At 37.0% G+C, this 20,240-nt stretch overlaps 1 protein-coding gene across 8 annotated transcripts in view; it reads left to right on the forward strand.

The window, feature by feature from the left end:
• LOC129764245 (single-stranded DNA-binding protein 3) overlaps window positions 1-20,240 on the forward strand; it is a 147,689-nt gene that overhangs the window by 110,810 nt on the left and 16,639 nt on the right. For 4 of the 8 annotated variants that reach the window (XR_008741088.1, XM_055763143.1, XM_055763139.1 and 1 more), the window contains exons 7-13: window positions 749-847; window positions 8,573-8,656; window positions 8,727-8,775; window positions 9,614-9,643; window positions 17,224-17,414; window positions 17,481-17,627; window positions 17,685-17,891. Coding sequence is in view for 7 of the 8 variants with exons in the window: in XM_055763143.1 (XP_055619118.1) it covers window positions 749-847; window positions 8,573-8,656; window positions 8,727-8,775; window positions 9,614-9,643; window positions 17,224-17,414; window positions 17,481-17,627; window positions 17,685-17,891 (807 nt within the window). In the remaining variant the exon portion in view is untranslated. The remainder of the gene's footprint in view (window positions 1-748; window positions 848-8,572; window positions 8,657-8,726; window positions 8,776-9,613; window positions 9,644-17,223; window positions 17,415-17,480; window positions 17,628-17,684; window positions 17,892-20,240) is intronic. The other 4 variants (XM_055763141.1, XM_055763142.1, XM_055763144.1 and 1 more) reach the window with 4 other exon arrangements.

Genomic DNA, 20,240 nt, shown 5'->3' on the forward strand with positions numbered 1-20,240 from the left:
CGACTAACTGATTTACTTCGAAACATTCATTTCATCTCCTCATCATCATGTATCATAAACACATAGCCTGGAAATAGAGCTTGCGGGTTATTCCGCAAGTCGTCAATACTGGACTCTCTCTTTATATCTCTGTTTGTGTACCCCCATTATGAAAATTTCCTCGAAAGCAACCCCACATACATAATTGTCTTTCCTTTTCGTGTTTGAATGTTAAATGTAAAATGTTTCTAACTGTTTAAATGTTCTTGTTGAAGTCATCAAAAAGCATTATATTTGAATGTGTTTTTTTTTACTTGCATACTCCTCAGTTCTATTCATACTTCACACACACGTCATAAATAACCACAAAAAATATTCGGCGTGTTACTTTTCGCACATTATGAGATAGAAGATGATTGTCTGTGAAACCACTGAGAGAAAATCATTAAATCTGTTGATGGCTGATGAACAGCGAAATTGCCAAAGTTGCAGCAGAAAGATGGTTGGGTGGTCACAAAGTTACGTTGGCTGCCAAACTTTGTTGAATCAATTCGAAATAAACCCCGTTGCGCGTCGTTTGCGTTATTATCAGTTGTAGTTTTCTTCTGTTTATTCCACCAAAACGACGAAAACAATCCACATTTTTGTTATTTAAACTCTTTAGTTGTTTTTCCCCCCCTTTCCTCTCTCTTTCTAACGTGTCTAGTTTTGCTTATGATTTAGGACACCACACCACCACCCGTTTCTTTTATACCGATTATTTTTGCAGAACTCCTCCATTAGGCCATCACAACCTTCACATCCTAGTAGTGGGCAGTCCCCACATCCACAACCACCAAACTCGCATGGACAGATGATGAGCGGCCAGGTTAGTATAGTGTTTCCGTCTCTCTATCGACTCTATTCATAACTCTCTTTTTTTTAATTTTTTAAAATTGGTTTTGCAATGCCCACCATCACGCTCGCTCTTCATACAAGCGAAGTTCTCCTAATTTTTCGTTCATTATTTTTGAGTCCTAGACCAGCTTTGAAGCGAAAATCCACCAAAAAAACGCGAACTAATGCACGGCAGCAACAGATTTTCCAAACAATAAAAAACCTAAAATGAAAAATTGTATATGCTAAAATCTGATTGGTTAAATAATACGACACAACAGACAGAGAGGGATGACACAAAACATTCGCACGAAATACATGGTTGTGTGCGTGTGCGCGAGAAAAATCATTTTCTATCCCAATCACCCACTCTCTCACACACACTTGTCATTCTGGTGTTAATCATGTTTGTTCATCCTCATGTTTTTTTTTTAGAAGTTACAAACAAACAATAATAATCGATCTCTATATTCATATTCATGTATGTGTTTGATGTTCTCAATATTTTCATCTGGATGTCCACACTCAATGTTTTGTTCAGTGTTCTAATGGTTGCGTTTATTATGTGTTGTACTCGGAAAACCCGACAAATTCATCGATCGTAGTAATCGCTTGAATCAATGGTAGTTATAGTTTTAGGAAATGTGTAAATTTTAAAACAAGGTTGTTTTGTTAGGCTAAATAACATCATCTACGCATCCCACGGCGTGTGACGCTCTGTACAAATGCTGTGTAAATATTTTTTTCGATGGGTTGCGAATCATGGAGTCTGGTTGGACCGATGAGAGTTTGAATCGATGCGATGTTTAGTCAATGCTGGGTGGTGTGAAGATACACAAATATATGCGACTCACTTTACGCCGCCGAATTTAAATTTATCTGTTATCGGCGTTCCATCTACCAGCCTGCCCAGATGCGATTGACAGGAACGCTGTAATGAGATGAGCTGTGAATTTCGTCGATATCAGTTCCGCGATGATACAATGTTGAGGCGTTTCTGATGGGATTCGGATATATAAATCTCGTTGGAAAACGTCGCAATTTTCATATACAGGAATTTCATGAAAAAAACGGTGTGACTATGAACAAATCTAGTATACTCATTTTTTTTTGGATGAGATACGGGTACACCATCCTGAATCAGGATGGTCTGAAAATATGGCTACGTGCCATTTTTTATGGGAAATATTAATTATATTTCAGCTTTTAGTAAATTATCTTCATCATTATTATATTTCTTCACAATCAAACTGTTTATCTTAAACTTAAATTACTGTGCAAATTTATCAGATCTAAAAGACTATAGCTTTTAATGCAATTTTTTAAGGCTGAAACATTTTCACATAACATACACTTAGCAATTTTTCCTAAAAAGTTCACTTGGAAACATTTCATTTTCTGTAAAAATTGTAGATGGTTATGTCCGGGATATAACCGCATTTTTTAGCTATTAAAAGCGAGATTGAGTAACTATCCGGTATCCGGCCTATCCGGCTTATATTTGCTATTCGGCCGGTTACTCACTATCCGGCCGGATACCGGATATTTTTGAAAAAAATTCTCATTAACATTAGATAAATTATAACCCAATAGCATATAAACATCATCCACACGTGATTAGAAGTAAGGTGCGATTACTGACATGTCAAAACTGTTATTAAAATTGAATCATTATCAACTCATACCATCAACGTTCCATTCAGCTTCATTTCGTTTCGTTTAACAGATTTTGAAGACGACAATTCTCAGAAGATTCGTCCCAAGATATTTTTGTATTATGACTCCGAAATGGTCTGACCTGAATCTCGAGTCTAAAAAGGTTGCATTCAGATAATTTTGATCTTCTTCTAAGTAGTTAAATCGACCTCTCCTGCGGTATGGTCACTATTCAATTACTTGTTTGATGCAGCAATATGCGAACATACCTCGAATATATAAAAGCCCAACGAACTTCTCCACCAAGCTTAACAGTTGGTGAGTCTTCGATTTGTGGTGAAGTAATTGTACCCCCTCTCAGACTAGAATCCCTGAAGACAGTTCTAAATTTGTTCTCAATCTCTATGAAAATAAATGATTTCAGATTGCATGTAACTCTTACTCTCACTCGGACAATATTAGAATCATATCAATACACTTACAAACATCTACTTAATATAACATGACCCATTATCAGAAAAAAAACTTCCAAATTCCTTGTAGAAAACATGATACAAACATGATTAAAAAGGATTTTTTTTAACTGACCAAAATCGCACCATAATCGCAAGGCTAAATAGGATATTTATTCCAAACAATAAAATTTATTAATCGTTCAAAATTTTTTTAAAAAATTATAAAATGTGTTTATTTTTTTCGTACATTTAACGCTTCATTTGCATCATGTCGCATGCCGTTTCTCTTAATTTTGTATTTGTTAATATAGAGCCGAATATCCGGCCTCGAAGCTAGCCGGATAATCCGGTATCCGGTATCCGGCCAAACCACTATCCGTTTCATCATTATTGTATACTCTTGCACGTTGCAATAAGTTGGAAACGGGTGGAGCCTAATTGCAATATTTCCTTTCTCCTAAGTGTCCGTAGGACGAGCACTGCCTCTGCATTTCGAGCGAGCGATTTACGCGCGCCTAATACGTAGTGCCGGGCAGCTTGCTCAAGAAATGGTCGAGTTAAGCGTTCAAAGTCTTTCATAATTTCGTTACATGTCCAGTTTTTAGATTTTCATTTTATTCTCCGCTGTTAACGAAGTCCTACGATTTAAAATCGAGTGTGTTACCGTTTTCGTTCTCTGTGGAACGTTTGTTTGGTCCTGGATGAATGGCGATGCACGGAAGATGGCTATAGGTGCGATACCACTGAGGCAATCACTAAACTACATGAAGCACAACACTTGATACTTGCAAATGTTGCCATTTTTGTTGTTTTCATGGGTTTCTGTAGATTATAAAAAAGAAAAAGAAAAACGAGCGTTGTCTACGAAAGTTTGAGCCTCGCGCGCGTTTGGTGGGCCTGGACTAATGTTAATAATGAACACTGGCAGTAAACTGACACAATGAAATTTTATGTAGGGTCTGAAGTGGAAACTGGAATTGGAATAGCTAATTCAGAATTGTCGTAAACTATCTTTCACCAGATGGTGGTGGTATCTATTATTTCTGGTTATAGCAGATCTCTTTTATGTTCTAAGTTGAAACTTTTGAATATTGGGTTCAATTCCCAATCAGTCAAGGATCTTCCCGGGTTGGAAATTTTGTTGACATGCCTTGGAAAAAACTTTGGGTCTGAAGTTGAGACTATGACTATGTCAATGTCAATATGGATAGGAACATTGTTTGTTTTTTCGCAGTTTATGCCTATTTTTAATGTTCTATTGATATATATTTATGCCTGCAACAGAGCCAGTTCGCTTTGTTTTTGTTTTTATAATACTGGCTTCTTGATATGTTTGAAAATAAATATTATCTATAAGATAAATCGTCCTGCTCAAACCTTTGTAGGGGTATGAGGCGGGCCATCATCATCATCATCATCATCATCATCTTCTAAAAGATATGATGAAGTGGTTATGGAATGTTAAATAACGGGGGGTGCTGGTGGGACAAATATTTAATCGCATGTGGCCGAGTTTGTGTGTCAAATGCGAAAAAGACCTCCGGGAGCGCGATGAATACTCAGTGCAATGCGTGTATTGAAAAAAAGAGAATATCGCTTGTTCGTGTATTATTCTCGCAAATGCAAGAAAGAATTGCTGCTTCTAGAACTGCTGCTACAAATCCAAGGGTTAATGATTTATCCTTTTCAGGCTCACCGAAATTTTCCAATGAAGAGTAATTTATGAAATTTCTTTGCATTTATCAATAATATCCAAAATGATTTACAAGCGAATTCAATAAAACGACTTCGTAGTCCTACGTACTGAGCGGTCGTGTCTGGGATACAACCCCGTATATTTTTTTTCTTGAGATAAACAATTGAATCATTGTTAAATGTCAAACATTGTCCAAACGCACTATGTGCTTGGTTTTGATTGGTCCAATTAGTGCTCTTCAAATGGTTCGGACCAAAAGGAGCAACCAGAGTAACACGGGAATATAACTTGCATACAAGCAAATAATTATATTGCAAGCCACTCCCCTTGTGATTTTATCGCCAGTGGAATGAAATAAATTTGGTTGTTGCCTTCCGGAAGCAACATTCATTTTTTCTAATTGCAAAGCAGAGCTGATGTGTTAATGCCATCGTTCTAGCATATAGCGGTAGTGGAAAAAGCAGTAGCGATGGCAACGGTAGGGTCGGCAATCGACTTCAGGGCGTCGACTACCTTGAAAAACTTTGAAAATCAAGGAATATCAGGGGATTCAAACAGTGTCAGGAAAAATCAGGGAATTTCGTCACCAATCTGGAAAAAAAAAATTTGACTAATTAGAATTTTGATTATTACAGTAATTAAAAATTTTTGATGATAATCTTTGATTATAAGGTTGTACAACATTTTGTGCGAAAACTTGGAAGAATCGATGCTGAAAATCGGATTGGAGATAACTATCCAGCAGAATAAAGGTCCAAAACATACGCGTTTTCCCGGTCTACCAGCATTAAACCCATGTGATGGTCACCATTTTTTTTTGCTTGAAACATGAACAATGAATATAGTAAAAAAAAGTTAACAATTTGACGATTTAATTGGGTATGTTTTCTTTCGATTGCATTATCCACTCGCTTCCTTCCGACGCAACGAGCAATCTTTTTGCCTAAATTCGGGCGTTAGATCATAATGTGTGTTGATGCGTAAAATGAATTATTCTCCATTTACCGATAATAGGCATTAATTTTATATTATATTGTATGTTGTCCAATCAATTTGTGCTCAATTCATGTTTTTATCGTGTAGGTTTTTTTTTTTTTTTATTTCTGTATTATAGTGACTTTCAACACATTTGGCTGGTTCGTCACTTTTACCTTCCATTTCGGAAGAATGTCGGGAGTGAGAATTGAACTCGTGACCCTTAGCGTGAGAGGTATGGATGTTACCGCTACGCCAGATCGCCTCCGCGATATCGTGTAGGTCTCACTACTAACAATTTGTGTAATTCTGGTCCAGGATGTCATAATATCGAGTATGTTGTTTGGTTAAGTAAAAATGCAATAAATGAATTTAAATGGCTGCTGATTTAGAAGATCGAAAGGGTATACCTACGTAAATCAGATTATGATAGCTTGAGTAGTTGAGTAGATAATGCTATTTTTATCTATAATATATTTTTGTAGTCATACATTGATTTGACTCAGTCTTATATTTATGTAGGTCTTAACTATTTAGACTTGTGTTTTTTAAACTGATACATGATGACTCTTTGTCTTCTTCTGCATAATTGAATAAACAGAAGAAAAGGGTAGTAATGGCTTTAATGGTATTTTTATGTACATTTTTGAACAGAACGCGGTACCGAATTCTACCACGTTATGTCATCTAACCCGTTTAAAGGATACAAGTACATACAGGTTTTTCCAGGAAAAAAATACAGATTTTGAACAATGAAAAACTCAATTTAAATGCAATTACTACACACAATCACAGTCCTATGTCAAGATCCCGTCCGTGCCCCTAGGCTCAGACCCATCAACTTTTTATTTACTTAAGTAGAAATAAATAATAATTTGAAAGAAATATAAGTTTTCAAAGTGTTCAAATTTTGATTTATATTGCGGGTGGTTTTTTTTCTGTCGGTCACTGTGCCCTTCATGATAACTTTGTACTATATTCAAAAAAAAATTCTTATCTTGTACGTCACTTCTCGGTCGTCATTTCACTCAAGCAGCTCAACTTCTTGTACTAGCAAATTAAATTATCGAAACCTTCACAGATATTTGAGAGTTGCTAAAAAACTACAGAACTAGTAGTAAATTAGATTACTAGTCTTGACGAACCAGCCAAATGAGTTGAAAGTCACTATAATACAGATAAAAAAAAAAAAAAAATTACTAGTCTACATGTCTGAATATTTTCTTGATAATTACTGGAAAATCATTTCGCTCGCAGCTCTTCAGTTGAAAAGTTCATCTGTTTCATAAAACAGATTGTCTCTGCCAGTCTACTAAAAAAATTCTATATAAGAAGAGGCATTGGAGAGCATTGTCACCCTAACTAGCGTTGGCAAAAAACATTTCATCTTTGGCAGAAATGATGCCATTTAGTGTGCTGGAGAGTCAAATGCGCAAATAATGAGCTGTTTTAAAAGCTTAAAAATGGTTTGTATGTATGCGTGCAGACATCCCTTTCTGTTTTCTTTTCTCATTTCATTTGGGATTGTGTCAAAAAAAAAGTCCATACAACGTCGATGGGGATCGAACCAAGGCCGGCTGGAATGCAAAACTATTTTACACGACCACGCTATCCACATGGCTAATGATGCTTCAGCAGTTGTTCGGCCAATACGTGATAATATTGCACCTGATTATAAAATGAAGCTGGGAAGTGTTTTCTAAGAGTAAAAAAGGAGCGCATGAAGGAGAACAATATCTATCTCGGTCTGAGCCGTGTATGTGGCAAAGTATGCGGGAAGCTTATTTGTCTTTTGTTTCACTCGCTCGTATTAGTCTTATATTGCTGTACCATGTATATTACACAAATGCTTACCAGTATTTGTGAGTAATGACATTTTCTGTTATGTTATGTCTCATTTAATGTCATAAATCGGGATGAGAAAACATGAGCTAAAATCAATTTTGGTTGTAGCAGTCACGTTTACATTGCACCACTGGCGCTGGCAGCCGGTTAACCCATGTTGGTCTTCTGCACAATATTCCGTCTTGCTGTTATCATTTGTTTCAGTGAGTTTACTTAGAGTGCAATTACAAAACGATCATTAGAACATAAAATGCTCGGATAAATCAATGTTTCAATTCGCTTTATTCGGATTTTTCGTCAAAGAAATTTCTTCGGACTTGCACTGTGGCCACGCGTTTCCTACAGCTTGCCACTCAGAATACATTCAAGGCGTGTTATTTGACATTAGAAATTTCAAATGAGCATTGCTGATAAAAATGGCGCAAGTGACACCTATGTTGAGACAGCGGGCCCTATTATAAAAATCGAGTCGATAAGAGTTTTGCTCGTTGACTCTATTTTATTATTATAGAGACCGAACAAGTCGATAGCATCGATCGAGTGAAAGCTATTGATGCAACTGTCAGAATTTCAGAAACGCTTAAGTATATGCAATTTGCAACACATGAAGTTCGAACTCGATTTACAAAATACCAAATTTAGCTTGGTGTGATAGTGATAGGGATTGCATCGACTTTTCAAGTCGATTTTCATAATAGGGCCCAACAAAACTACCTCTGGGAACGTTAGTGCTATCCATGAAGAAAATGTGATGCGGAAGGAGCGTGCATGAAGGAAAAGGAAAGATTTTATTATTGGGATTTTGTTTACTGATCGTGGAAAAAGAGCAATAACATTTTGTGCCAGAGTCAATACAGTACTGCGGTAGAATGATTATTAAGAAATGATTTGTCAATGAGAGTTATTTTCTGGTGACAATGTTTTTACAATTCTAAGATGTTGTCTTTTCTTCTTGGAAGAAATAATTTTGATTCAATTATTCTTCATAGAGATCACTCAACGATCCCCGCTTATAAATTTGCGGTTGTGTTTAGGTCGTGTTTTTCCTATACAACAAACTGATTTACGTTGCAACTTGTTTCTCTTCCAGCCATTTATGGGAGGTCCACGGTATCCACCAGGTCCTCGGCCCGGAGTCCGAATGCCACAAGGAATTGGAAACGATTTCAATGGTGTAAGTATCCAATATTGAGTTTTAATGCTGAGAAGGTGATCAATTATTCGACCTCTTCGTTACGTTTTAGCCTCCCGGACAACCAATGATGCCAAATAGTATGGACCCCACGCGGCAAGGTGAGTGTTCATCAGTACCATTCTTAGCAACAACAAAAATCCCAAACAATAACGATAATACCTCGTAGCGAGTACTAGGTTTTCGAAACACTTCCTCTCCCCCTCTAAAACCACCCCCTCTGTCCCCTTGTATTGCAATTTGAATTAATAATAATCAGTAGTAGAACAGTTATTTCGGACCATTCCATCTCGAGTGCTTTTGAAATCTGTTTCCGTTATTTTTCCTATATATTTTTAAATTACTGTTAGCATCGTTTCTCTATCTCGGCTGGGATTCATCTGAGCTTAAGTTTTGTTTAGATATTTATCTGATCCATTAACTAATTTTATTTTAATTAGAATTAGTTTTTTTCGTTAGTTGCTTTCTCTTATTTATTAGAAAAAATACACAAACACACATTTCCGAGAAGGATGAATGTTTTTTTTCATTGGTACTTCCGAAGAAACCGCCACATTCCATCTGCCGAATGAGATGATGTATAAGGTTTTAATTGTGATTGATTTCGCAATCAAAATTCATTTATCTCCCCTCCACCCTCAAAGTAAATTTCCTTTTCTTATTATCACACTTTTCGATGATCCGCTCTGCAATCTGTCAAGTTAGCCCTAACAAAAACTCCTATTGCCCCGCGCTACTAGAAATTATTTGTAACACTCTAGAAATGAGAGCGAGAGTAAGAGAGAGGCAGAGAGAAAGAAATGAAGAAAGAAAGTGAGAGAGAGAAAGGAAGAGCGAGAAAGAAGAATAGAGAGAAAGAGGGAGAAAGAAAGAATAGCCTTCCAATTAATTAATAAAAACCAATCAATTTTCTTTTTTTGTTCTTTGTTCTCTGTTCAGGTGAAGCTGGAGACTTTGTAGCATGGCAAGGTAGGCAGATTAATGTCGCGCTTGTCTGCTACTTATTTCCCACTGTCTGTCCCTAATCACCCCCCTTGAAACTCCCTTATCTATTTGTTTTTTTTTTTCTCTAAAAATATGATTGTTTCATCTTCATTTTTGATAATATCCCCTGTCCCGCCGTTTTAATTTTCGATATTTAACGAAAAGTGTAAATGTATCCCTGTCAGCGTGTAATGTAAACGAATACTTCTAAAAATTTTACAGATTTTACTTTTTTTCCTTTTTATTATTTTTTTTCTTATTTTTTTCTTAAATATTTTTCACACTTGTTTTGTTCTTCTCGCTTATTAGCTTATGTTTACATCGAATGTATTCATTAATAACGCCAATATATCATCATTTTTCGGTCCTGTTTCAAACGTATTCTCCCGAGAACATCTTGCCTTGCTTTCTAGTTAATTTTCTGCCTTCTTATACTTACTTCCCATTTCGTATACATCGGGGAGCAGTAATTAAGTTTGCATACACTTAAAATTCTCGAAAGTAAAGTTCGATTTACACTTATTTTCCTAAAAATGTCGTTCACTAAACACTAGGATCCCTACTGCCGGTGTGTGTGTGTGTATGTGTGTGTTATGCGTACATGTGTACGTGTGTTTGTGCAGTAGGATAAATTTCTCTTTGATGTTTTTGAATGCTACTTTCGTTCACTTTTATGACTCCCCATAGATTGATGAATGGGGATGATGAATAGCACGAACTCATTAGCTGTTGCTGCTGCTGCCCGTCGAATCATACGAACGCGCACACATACACACACATATTCACTCCCGAGCATCACAACAGATGATCAAAGCGAGCCCGAGGAACCCATTTTCAAAAGTTCTCCCTCTCCTCTGACCCACAATTTCCCTTCCCTAACTCCACCCATTGCTTTCTCCGTTGCGCGCGCTCTTTCATTCCGGATAGATAGAAGTAAAACAGGCCTTTCGATTCTGTTTAATTTCGGTCATGTGTTTATGCTTTACTTGTATTTTTTCTCGTTTCAATTTATTAAGTTCATTTTTTTTCGGACGAAACTTAATCACTTATGTGTGTGCTTTCAGGCGGTAATGGACATTCGCAAATGCCCCACTCCGCATAGAATCTCCCGCTCCCATCGCCCTCGTTCTCCCTCCACCCATTTCGGTTTTGATATGAATGCTTACTCTTCTATACCCCACCCCCTCTACGTGTAGATGGATTATAAATTGATTTTATTGGGATTTCAACGTTTGCTCTTAGTTTTCACATGGAACATTTCCTCGATTTTAATTGATGTTCGTATTTTTTTTGTGTTGGTTCGTTTGTTCGTGTCGCGCTGGAGATCGTTTCGATGATTCGTTGCCGTGAAACAAACAAAAAATATGGTGGTAATATTTTGGAGTGATAGTATTTAAAAAACTACTGTAAAACGCAAAAGTTTGCAAACATTTATGCCGAACCATGGTATTTAGAGCGTTTTTGCGATTTTCCTAAGTTCTCCCAGCAATTAATAAATTCATTGTAAGCTATGACATTTTTTGTATACGAGTCAGAACATATGGTCTATGGGGGACTTTGTCGAAAAAGTTTCTAAAACTGTCCTGAACCTTTCCCGAAGTATTTGAATACAATTTCAATGCATTAGGAGTCTTCAGTACGCAATACCTTGTTTTTCCTTGTTGGGTGTGAATCATTGCGTCCATTGTTTTCAACTGTTGTGGTATGCTCAATTTTTTTTTTGCTACTGCGCTTCAAGCTTATCTACTGTTAATTGATGAAGAAGTGAACTGAAATTTATTACGAGATAGGTGCCAATCCGGAATAATCTGTCTTATGAAATTTATAATCCTGATCGGCGACACAAACCAAACTTCCAAAATAGCCTTATCAAGATGTTGAAGTCGGCATCTTGCTAGAGCTCCGCAGTTGCAGAGCAATGGATCCGAGGCTTCGCTATCGGCATTACAAAAGCGACAAATATCATCTTGTACGAAACCTATGTTTCGAAGATGGTATTTGCTATACAATACGCAATACTTTACTAGTGTGATTCAATTATTTTGGTTAAATTTATTTAATACATAAATATGAAATCACACATATTGATTTTTTTTATGAAACCTCCGATTTCATGTACACCTCCTTAATGGGTGATCTTTCGGTATTTTTTCGAAGATCATATTTGTCCCATACATTTATTGACACCCTAGAGTACATATCAGAACACGATTGGCGTCGATGTAAAATTAATTAGAAGATCGAAGCCGTACACTCTTGTAACCTTCCAAAAAGCAGTCTGGAAAAATTGAAGGTAACCTTAGCATTATCTCTTTAGCCTACGATTAAATTTTCAAATAAAATAAGTAAAACAAACTTATTAAATTAAACGGTTTCTTTGTGATTAAACATAATAATAATAAAGATAATGTACTAAAAGCTAGAAAATAATTAAGCAAGTAGCAGTTAGCAGTTATCTTACCTCTTCCTTCATTAATCAAGGACATTGATGAGACTAAAATAAAATCACGGGGCATATGATGGAACCATTAAATGCGGATAATGGAGATTCAACGTGCCCCGCGATTTTATTCTAGTCTCATCAATGTCCTTGATTGCTACAAAATTGCTGAAATATTACATTGTTTCAATGTTCAATACTATGAAATTTGATTTGAAGATTGATCATTTTTCGGCGTTTCGATGCCTTGTTTGCAACGTTCTCACTATGCCTCATCCCTCGACAACTGTCGAGGGACTTTTTTCTGATCATAATCAGAACAAAAATAAGCTTTGAAATCGGCTCTGCAACAATACGATGAACGCTATTTTGAGATCAAAAGATTTGATAGTGGCGCACCTCGAAAATTTTAATAAGTAATGGTGTGCAACCTAGATCCAGAAAAACTATGTACAAGCATCATCAAACACACGAATGACTTTCAAATGCAATTGTAGTATTTGTAGTAAATAAATGAGGATTATTTTCATGCTAATAAATAGATTTTTCTCTACAACGAATATTTTCGATGGTACAGATTTTTTGAAGGAAGGGTACATATGAGAAAGATTTTTAACCGCTCTGGTACAGATTAAATTGTGAATTAAAAACAACATTGGGAACAGAGTTGAGAACTTATGAGAAATAACGATGAGATTAGTAAAACTAGGGGTATGTTATATATGTGATACAACTGCAAGGTTGACGTAGGACTACTGTTGATCAAGTAATCATTTGTTTGAAATTGCATCAGAATTAATTCTCAATGAATTAATATTTCGAAAAATCTCTGAAAAGTCGTAGCAAGTGCAAGCATAAAGATTTGCCCGCCCGTTCAATTCGGTAGCAAAATAGAAACGGGAATAGCCAGAGCGTGCATAGTTGACCCATCGAACGATCATGATTGAATTTATTTTTTTTGATTCCAATTGTTTATTTTCAAAGTTTATTTTAAATTGGATTTTAACTTTGCATTTCCTTCGCCTCTAATTAGGTACAAGACAAACGACACACGGGAGGAAGAAAAAAAGCTTGTGCATTTTATGTTTCGAACAAAGTGATTATCATATCACTTCGTTTTGCCGAAAAATAATTGTCAATGCTCAAAAGAGGAATCGATTCCTCCTCGGAAATACCCAGTGCAAATTAGAATCGATGATCGATTGCGGCATTCGTAAACATATAATTTTATAACGCTGGTTTCAGCAATGTGATTTTATTGATATCTTTCATCTGTATCGAATTATCATGGATACTTCGATTCTTGCTAAATGCTCTGTTCAGTTTGGCTGCAGAAAAGAAAATGAATTGGGAGAGAAAAGCATAATGCATAGACGTGGAGCGTGACCTTCCTAATTATGGATTTCCGAACAGACGGAAGTTTATATACAGATCTAATTAATTTCAAATCAATTTTCAAGCTACTGAAACAAGTTTTCGGGTCAATAATAACAATGAAGTGATTATCATACCCCTCCGTTCAACCAAAATGAAAGACGTAGTCCTACGTCAAAACTCAACAATTTACAATTTCCCGAGACCGACGACTAGCCAAGTAATCCGAAATAGCGTAGCCGGCGCCAATTTATTTACATGTTCTATATAATTGTTGTTTTTTAAACATACAATAAACAATCCACATTTCAAAGGCATTTTATTTTGATTTTCAACATGAGGGTCACAAAAAAAACTTTAAAAAAAGCTTAGAACATTTGTACTTTCCAGGCCATTCATCTTGTACCGTCATGGAATTATTTAATGAAATAAATTAATTGAATATTATTATTAAAAATTCAACAACTGATATTCATCCTGAACTTCGATGACAATCCCATAAAATCCACTCGTGCCATACATATGTCTGGTATGTGGTAGTCTTGGATTTGGAAATCTTGGTAGTAGTCCCAGTTCTAGGAAAAACGCTTCAGCTGGACCTGATGTCCCCAACCAACATTTTTTTTCTACGATCAAAAAGGTCGGAAAGATCGGAAAGAAAAAACCTGTTATCACAAGTTTTTGGGATATAAAGAATCGATCCAAAAAATCGAAAAATCGGAGACGAAAAGATCGTACCGTATCTTCATGTTTTGACTGTAGAATGGAAAAATCTCGTAATATGTTTTTCGTGCAAAATCAGTTTGCAATTAATACAATATATGGTTGAAGATCTACTTAGGGGAACTGGGAGTAAGCCCGGCCCCCTAAAGTATAGCTTTGCTTTGTGAGATCCTGAGGGCACATATTGTTATGTTTCATTCAAAGATTCATTGTCTAGATCATTTTCCATGCAATTTAAGAAATATCAGTGCTTTTAAACGGCAATTTTGCAAGTGATAGTCCATTATCAAAGCTGACATAAAAACAGAGTTCACCAATCAGTGCGGGTGAAACCGACACCCCAGGGGGGTAACACCGGCACCCTCAATTTGTCAACAAATATACTTGACACCAGCTGAACCAGTTTGATTGTGGCAACCGTCAAATGGGTGGTGTTCTAATTCTAGATACCGCTATTGAATATGGCTCAAATCGCTCGACTGATTCCGGACATAGTGTCGGAACAAGCTCCGGTGAACACGGAATATGGAAAAGAAAGGAATTTGATATTAGGTGGCATCTGAAACCACACCACAATTCAATTACTAGGTCAATGAAATCTAGGTCCTAGTTTCGAGCTTTCACAAAACGTGATCCTGTAATGTTGACCTGAGAATTCCAAAGTCTTGGAAGCACGATTGAAAGAACTCCACCAACGCTAGCCTCTGTTGCAAGGGGTGGTTCTCCTGGGACCCACTCTCAAAATTCGATTTCCTTGGCAGCGGTGAGGCATCTGAAATAGATGAAAAATATGTCCCAATAATCTTCAACTGGCTGGAAATCATGCCGGGCTTACTCCACTCAAAGGGTGGCGGTCTTACCTCAACAGCATACATTTTTTAAGGAAACTATTTCTTGCTTTAATTTAAATCATATTGAATCCCAGTGATAGTTAACAATCCAGGGGACAAACTGTAGAACAACGAAAAAGGATTTGAAACCTCGTTCAAGAATAAAAGCTTAAAATCCACGACCGAAAAATTACATCCGGTTGCACATCATCAGCACTCGCGTTTGTTTTGATTAATATTTTAACAATTGACGAATCACGGTGGGTTGGATTTGATTTAAAACGTCTAAAATATGTACAGTGTTCAAAAACATTGTTAATTAGAGTTTTCAAGTATAATTCGAGGGGTGCCGGTCTTACCCTCAGTTCTCCCAGTTTTCCTCTCGATGAATGATTTTTTTGGAGTTAATACCAGAAATATCGCAATGTTACGAAAATGGTGAGCCTTCAAAACTCTTGGAAGATGGACGATGGCGCACGGGTCTCAACAGTGACGTACATGCTTTGATACAAAAAGTTGTGTCCGAAATACGACCGCCTAGTTGATATAGGTTTGCGATAGACTGTAAGTTACATGTTGAATTTAAATATCCACCATGCCGCTGCTAACTTCATTATACTTATGGCGAGCTCTTTAATATTCTTACATTGTCCCGGTGTCTGATTTTATTTGTCTGTGTCAGGAAAACGCTTTACATGGAAGATTGGAGGCTCTAATTTCGACGATTTTTCATAACTTAACTTAAGTTAGTACTCAAATGCTTCTGTGTCTGGCTTGTTGAAAGGTATCCCCTGCTCGAGTAACTCCTCTACCAGGATCATATCATAGCCGGAAGTGCCAACTAAGGATTTTGTTCCATCTATCAAAATGGTTACTGGAGAATATTATCTCAGAATTTTGATGGCATGAATTCGCCAAATTCGACCGGAAGTCACTTTTTTCTTAGCGGCCCAGTAACGTATCTAGGCCGTAAAGCGAGGTATGGGTGTATTAGAAGCCCTAGTATGGAGTATGGAGTGTGGAGCAAAGATTTTTGATCCGGGAAACCGCGAAACTCTTCGGTATACAGGACGGGATCGACTATATGATTATATCTCTGCAGTCATTATAAAACTGCGTATTTCATGATCTTGAAAAGCCAAAATGGCGGCCGCTATAAAATGGCGGATTTCATAATTTTTCTAAACCCAATCAATATGGGTACCAAACGAAAGGGCTTGACTAGTAGAACACAGCTATTTATGAAAAATTTAAATCCAAAATGGCGCCATATATATTGTTTTTCCAAACCTTATCAATATGAGTATCACATGAAAGGGTTTGACTAGTAGAATACAATTATTGATGAAAAATGTAAATCCAATATGGCGGCCGCTATAGAATGGTGGATTACATATTTTCTCAGAACCCTATCAATATGAGTATCAAATGAAAGGGCTTGATTAATAGAATACAATTATTGATGAAAAATGTAAATCCAAGATGGTGGCCGCTACAAAATGGTGGATAACATATTTTCTCAAAACTCCATCAATATGGGCATCAACAGAAAGGATTATATAGGAGTATTATATAATTGGATCGGGTTTGAATGTATCTGGGTTCCAAGAGAAACATTTGATTCGATGGAAAACGTAACGAGATAATTTGTGAAACTATCTAAATACATAAACTACTTAAGTCAAAATGATTTATCTAAAATTTTTTATTTGATATTAGTGTGACAGAGTCATATGTTTGTTTCGCGTCAGCTTCGAATCATCGAAACAGGTTCTTCTAATGTGAAAGCTCTCGCCGGTTGAACTGTATTACCCAAAATACCTATTTCATGCTTCCATAAAATGTTATTTTATCGATCTGTAGCTTAACGTTGTATTTTTCGGAGCAAAATTTAAAAAAAAACTAAATTGTTTTCTTTTTCTTTCCGCCTTTCGTCGCGCTCATCAACCGGTGTACTACTAAAACATATTGCGCGTTACGTTTCAAACAATTCTTGGAATTGATACATGCCCTCTACACAATGAACGACTTCAATTTATGTGTGTCTGTGTACTAACTTATTGCCAATCCATCATCATCTCTAATGACCCGTATCACCTCATCATCATATGTAAAACGCTTCTACTTTTATGTCGCAATCATCATTTCCACACACACATATGAACGTTGTTATGACGGAATAATCGTCAACTGTTCAGGCCCTCCAGGTATGGGTCCAATGAATCCTAGAATGAACCCACCTCGCGGTCCCGGGATGGGACCCATGGGCGCCGGCACGTATGGGCCGGGAATGCGCGGCCCACCACCCAACAGCAGTTTAGGCCCGGGTGGGATGCCTCCGATGGCAATGGCCGGCGGTAGACCCCAGTGGCAATCGAATACGTCGTCGGTAAGTTCCCACTTTTTTCTGCCAATTTATTTTTCCTCCTAAAAATGTCATTGTCATTCCACGCAGCCCATGAACTATTCATCCTCGTCACCTGGCAATTACGGTGGTCCTCCGGGACCCAGCGGACCTCCCGGACCCGGAACGCCGATCATGCCATCACCTCAAGATTCATCCAACTCCGGTGGCGAGAATATGTACACACCAATGAAACCCGTAAGTCAATTTGACCGTTTTCTTGCCTTGTCTTTCCTAAAAAGCTTATCGTTTTAGGAATTCCCTATGGTCGGCGGCTCGGACGGAGGTGGCCCGATGGGAGGTCCCATGGGGCCGAACTCGATGGGCGGCCCGGTACTTAACAACGACGGTCTGGATGGTATGAAGAACAGCCCGGCGAATGGCCCCGGAACGCCCCGAGAGGACTCCGGCAGTGGAATGGGTGACTACAACCTTGGCGGCTTCGGTGGACCTGGAGAGAACGTAAGTTTCGAATCGTTTTGAGAGTCCGTTTTCTTTCCCCATCAATTGTGCTAATTGGAGCTTGCGTGCGGGGGAAGCGGCGTGGTCATCGCGTACCCACCTGTCTGGTCCCCCCCTCATTGCTCTCACAGTTTTCTATTACTATTATTATTTGTTTTGTAACAACAACTGAAAAAAACAACACGAAAATTTGATATTCCCTTAGCGAAGTGATTCTCTCGATTATTTTTAATTTACCGCATTACCTTACGCCGGTTCCTAATTTTATTTTCATTTTTAGTTTTGTTTTCAATTAGAGGTAAATTTACTCGGTGATGGGTGTGACTAATTCCATGAGGAAAAAATAATTTTCGTTGTAACTAAAATTGAATCCTCCTCTCCGACTTCCGATTCCTGTATTCTCCTTAAACAATGAAAAGCAACGTCTCTCCACTACTAATATATCCCCAAATCCTTTTGTTCAAAAGTATCATCATCCACAACAAAACTGGTTTGTAAATAGTAGCGACAAAATTATGTTTTTTCCTCTCTCACTTTTGTTCGTTCTTAACCATCTTTTCTATGTTTGCTTAAGTAGAAGTTTTTTTTTCAATTCGAACGAAAGAATCACAAATGAACGCAAAAGTCGTGTTTAGTTAGAGGTGATATTTTGTCCTGTTTGTGTTAAGTTGAAAAAGGCATTATTTTCATCGCCCTAAAGCAGAAGACGATGAGAGAGTTGGACGAATGAAAAAAAAACAAACAAAAAAAAAAGCTATTAGGGTTCATGTACATAACATATTAGCAGCGAAACACACACACACTCTCTAGTTTTTAGAGGCGAGAAAGCGAACTAAACAAATCAGAATCAATGCATAACTAAACTAAAGCAAAACAAAAAAAAAATATGCAAAAGAAACAAGAAATAGCGGCAGGTTAATTTTATTATGTTTCTCTCAGTGAAGTTTGTAAGAAAAATCTCCTTCTCTTCTCTTTATTTTTATTATTTGAGTTTGTTGTTATTGTCACACACATACGCAATACTGTATTGGTTTTTCGATTGAATCTTTCAATTTCCGTTTCATTTTGAGTGGTGGGTGTGTGTCCCCAAGCGCACGCACGCACCACGCATACATGTATCAAACACATCCCCCCTCAGGAAAAAAAAACCACGTACACGAGTCCGAGTTCCGTTAAAATTTTCTTTTTCTTTTCATTTTATGTTTCCACCGGAGTGTGGTGCCTGTTTTGTATTTTGTAACGGAAATTTGAAGCGAAAAATGCTTTTCAAGTACAAAACACGGCAACACAAGTTTATCAATCAATCCCCTCTCTACATTTGCGTCCGTTTTTATGTTCGGTAATTCATGATTAACTTTGCACCCATTATTATTATTATTATTATTATTATTATTGTTTAAGTTGTTTCGTTAGGATGATATGTGTTTTTGTTGTTGTAGGGAATAAAATGCACATCTGGACAATTCTGTTCATTGTTAATATTGGGAATGAGAGAAAACTATGTTGTGTAAATAATGTGTACTCTAACCCATATGCATCTGCGGTCTGGAACATTCCGGGAAAAACTATCGTTGTGAAAGTGTTTCAGTATTTTTATGTATTTTTTTTTTGTTCTCAGAATGTGTTACAATTGTGGTCGTTGCAGCTATGATCATGGGGCTTGGCAGGGTCATTGTTTGACTTTATTTCGGTTCTAACCTAAAAAAGAACATCCCTAAATTAGAAACGGGTCTGCGGTATCATTTCATCAGACGAAATATGGCTCGTGATGAGTCCTGTTGGGCCAAAAACGACCATCGAGTCTTGCTCTTGGTGCATTTGCATGTCACAAGTTGCACGAACGCCCAGCAGAGTAACGTTTGAGTTTGATCTGCTTTGTAAGAAATTGTGTCACAGGTTGAAGGGTGATAAAATACCCAGCAATCATTAAATCGTATAAAATGCAATAATTGGAGGTGATATATTAATATGTCATATTATATGTGTATATAAAGCGGTATATACGATATACGATCCTTCTTACACTGATATGCGATTTGACCTTGCAATGTTACATAAAATGAATATAATGTACGAATATAATAACGCACATTATCATACCGATATACGGATTAATCCATCAGTGATTTGCAAAATTGTTGCTTTGCATTTTATACGATTTCAGATACACGTGATGCATTGTTTGATTGATATTTTATACGGTTGCAATTTGATACGAATTTATATGCTGTAGGTTTGGGTTGCTTGATGGTTAATTTTCACTTAAGGGGGGACCCCGGTCTGGAAAATCGTTTTTTTTTGTTTTTTGCGTTTTTGTGAAGCTAATGCTCTCAGAAATGTTGTCCTAAA

This window comes from Toxorhynchites rutilus, chromosome 2 (assembly GCF_029784135.1).
Source record: "Toxorhynchites rutilus septentrionalis strain SRP chromosome 2, ASM2978413v1, whole genome shotgun sequence".
Classification (NCBI taxonomy): domain Eukaryota; kingdom Metazoa; phylum Arthropoda; class Insecta; order Diptera; family Culicidae; genus Toxorhynchites; species Toxorhynchites rutilus.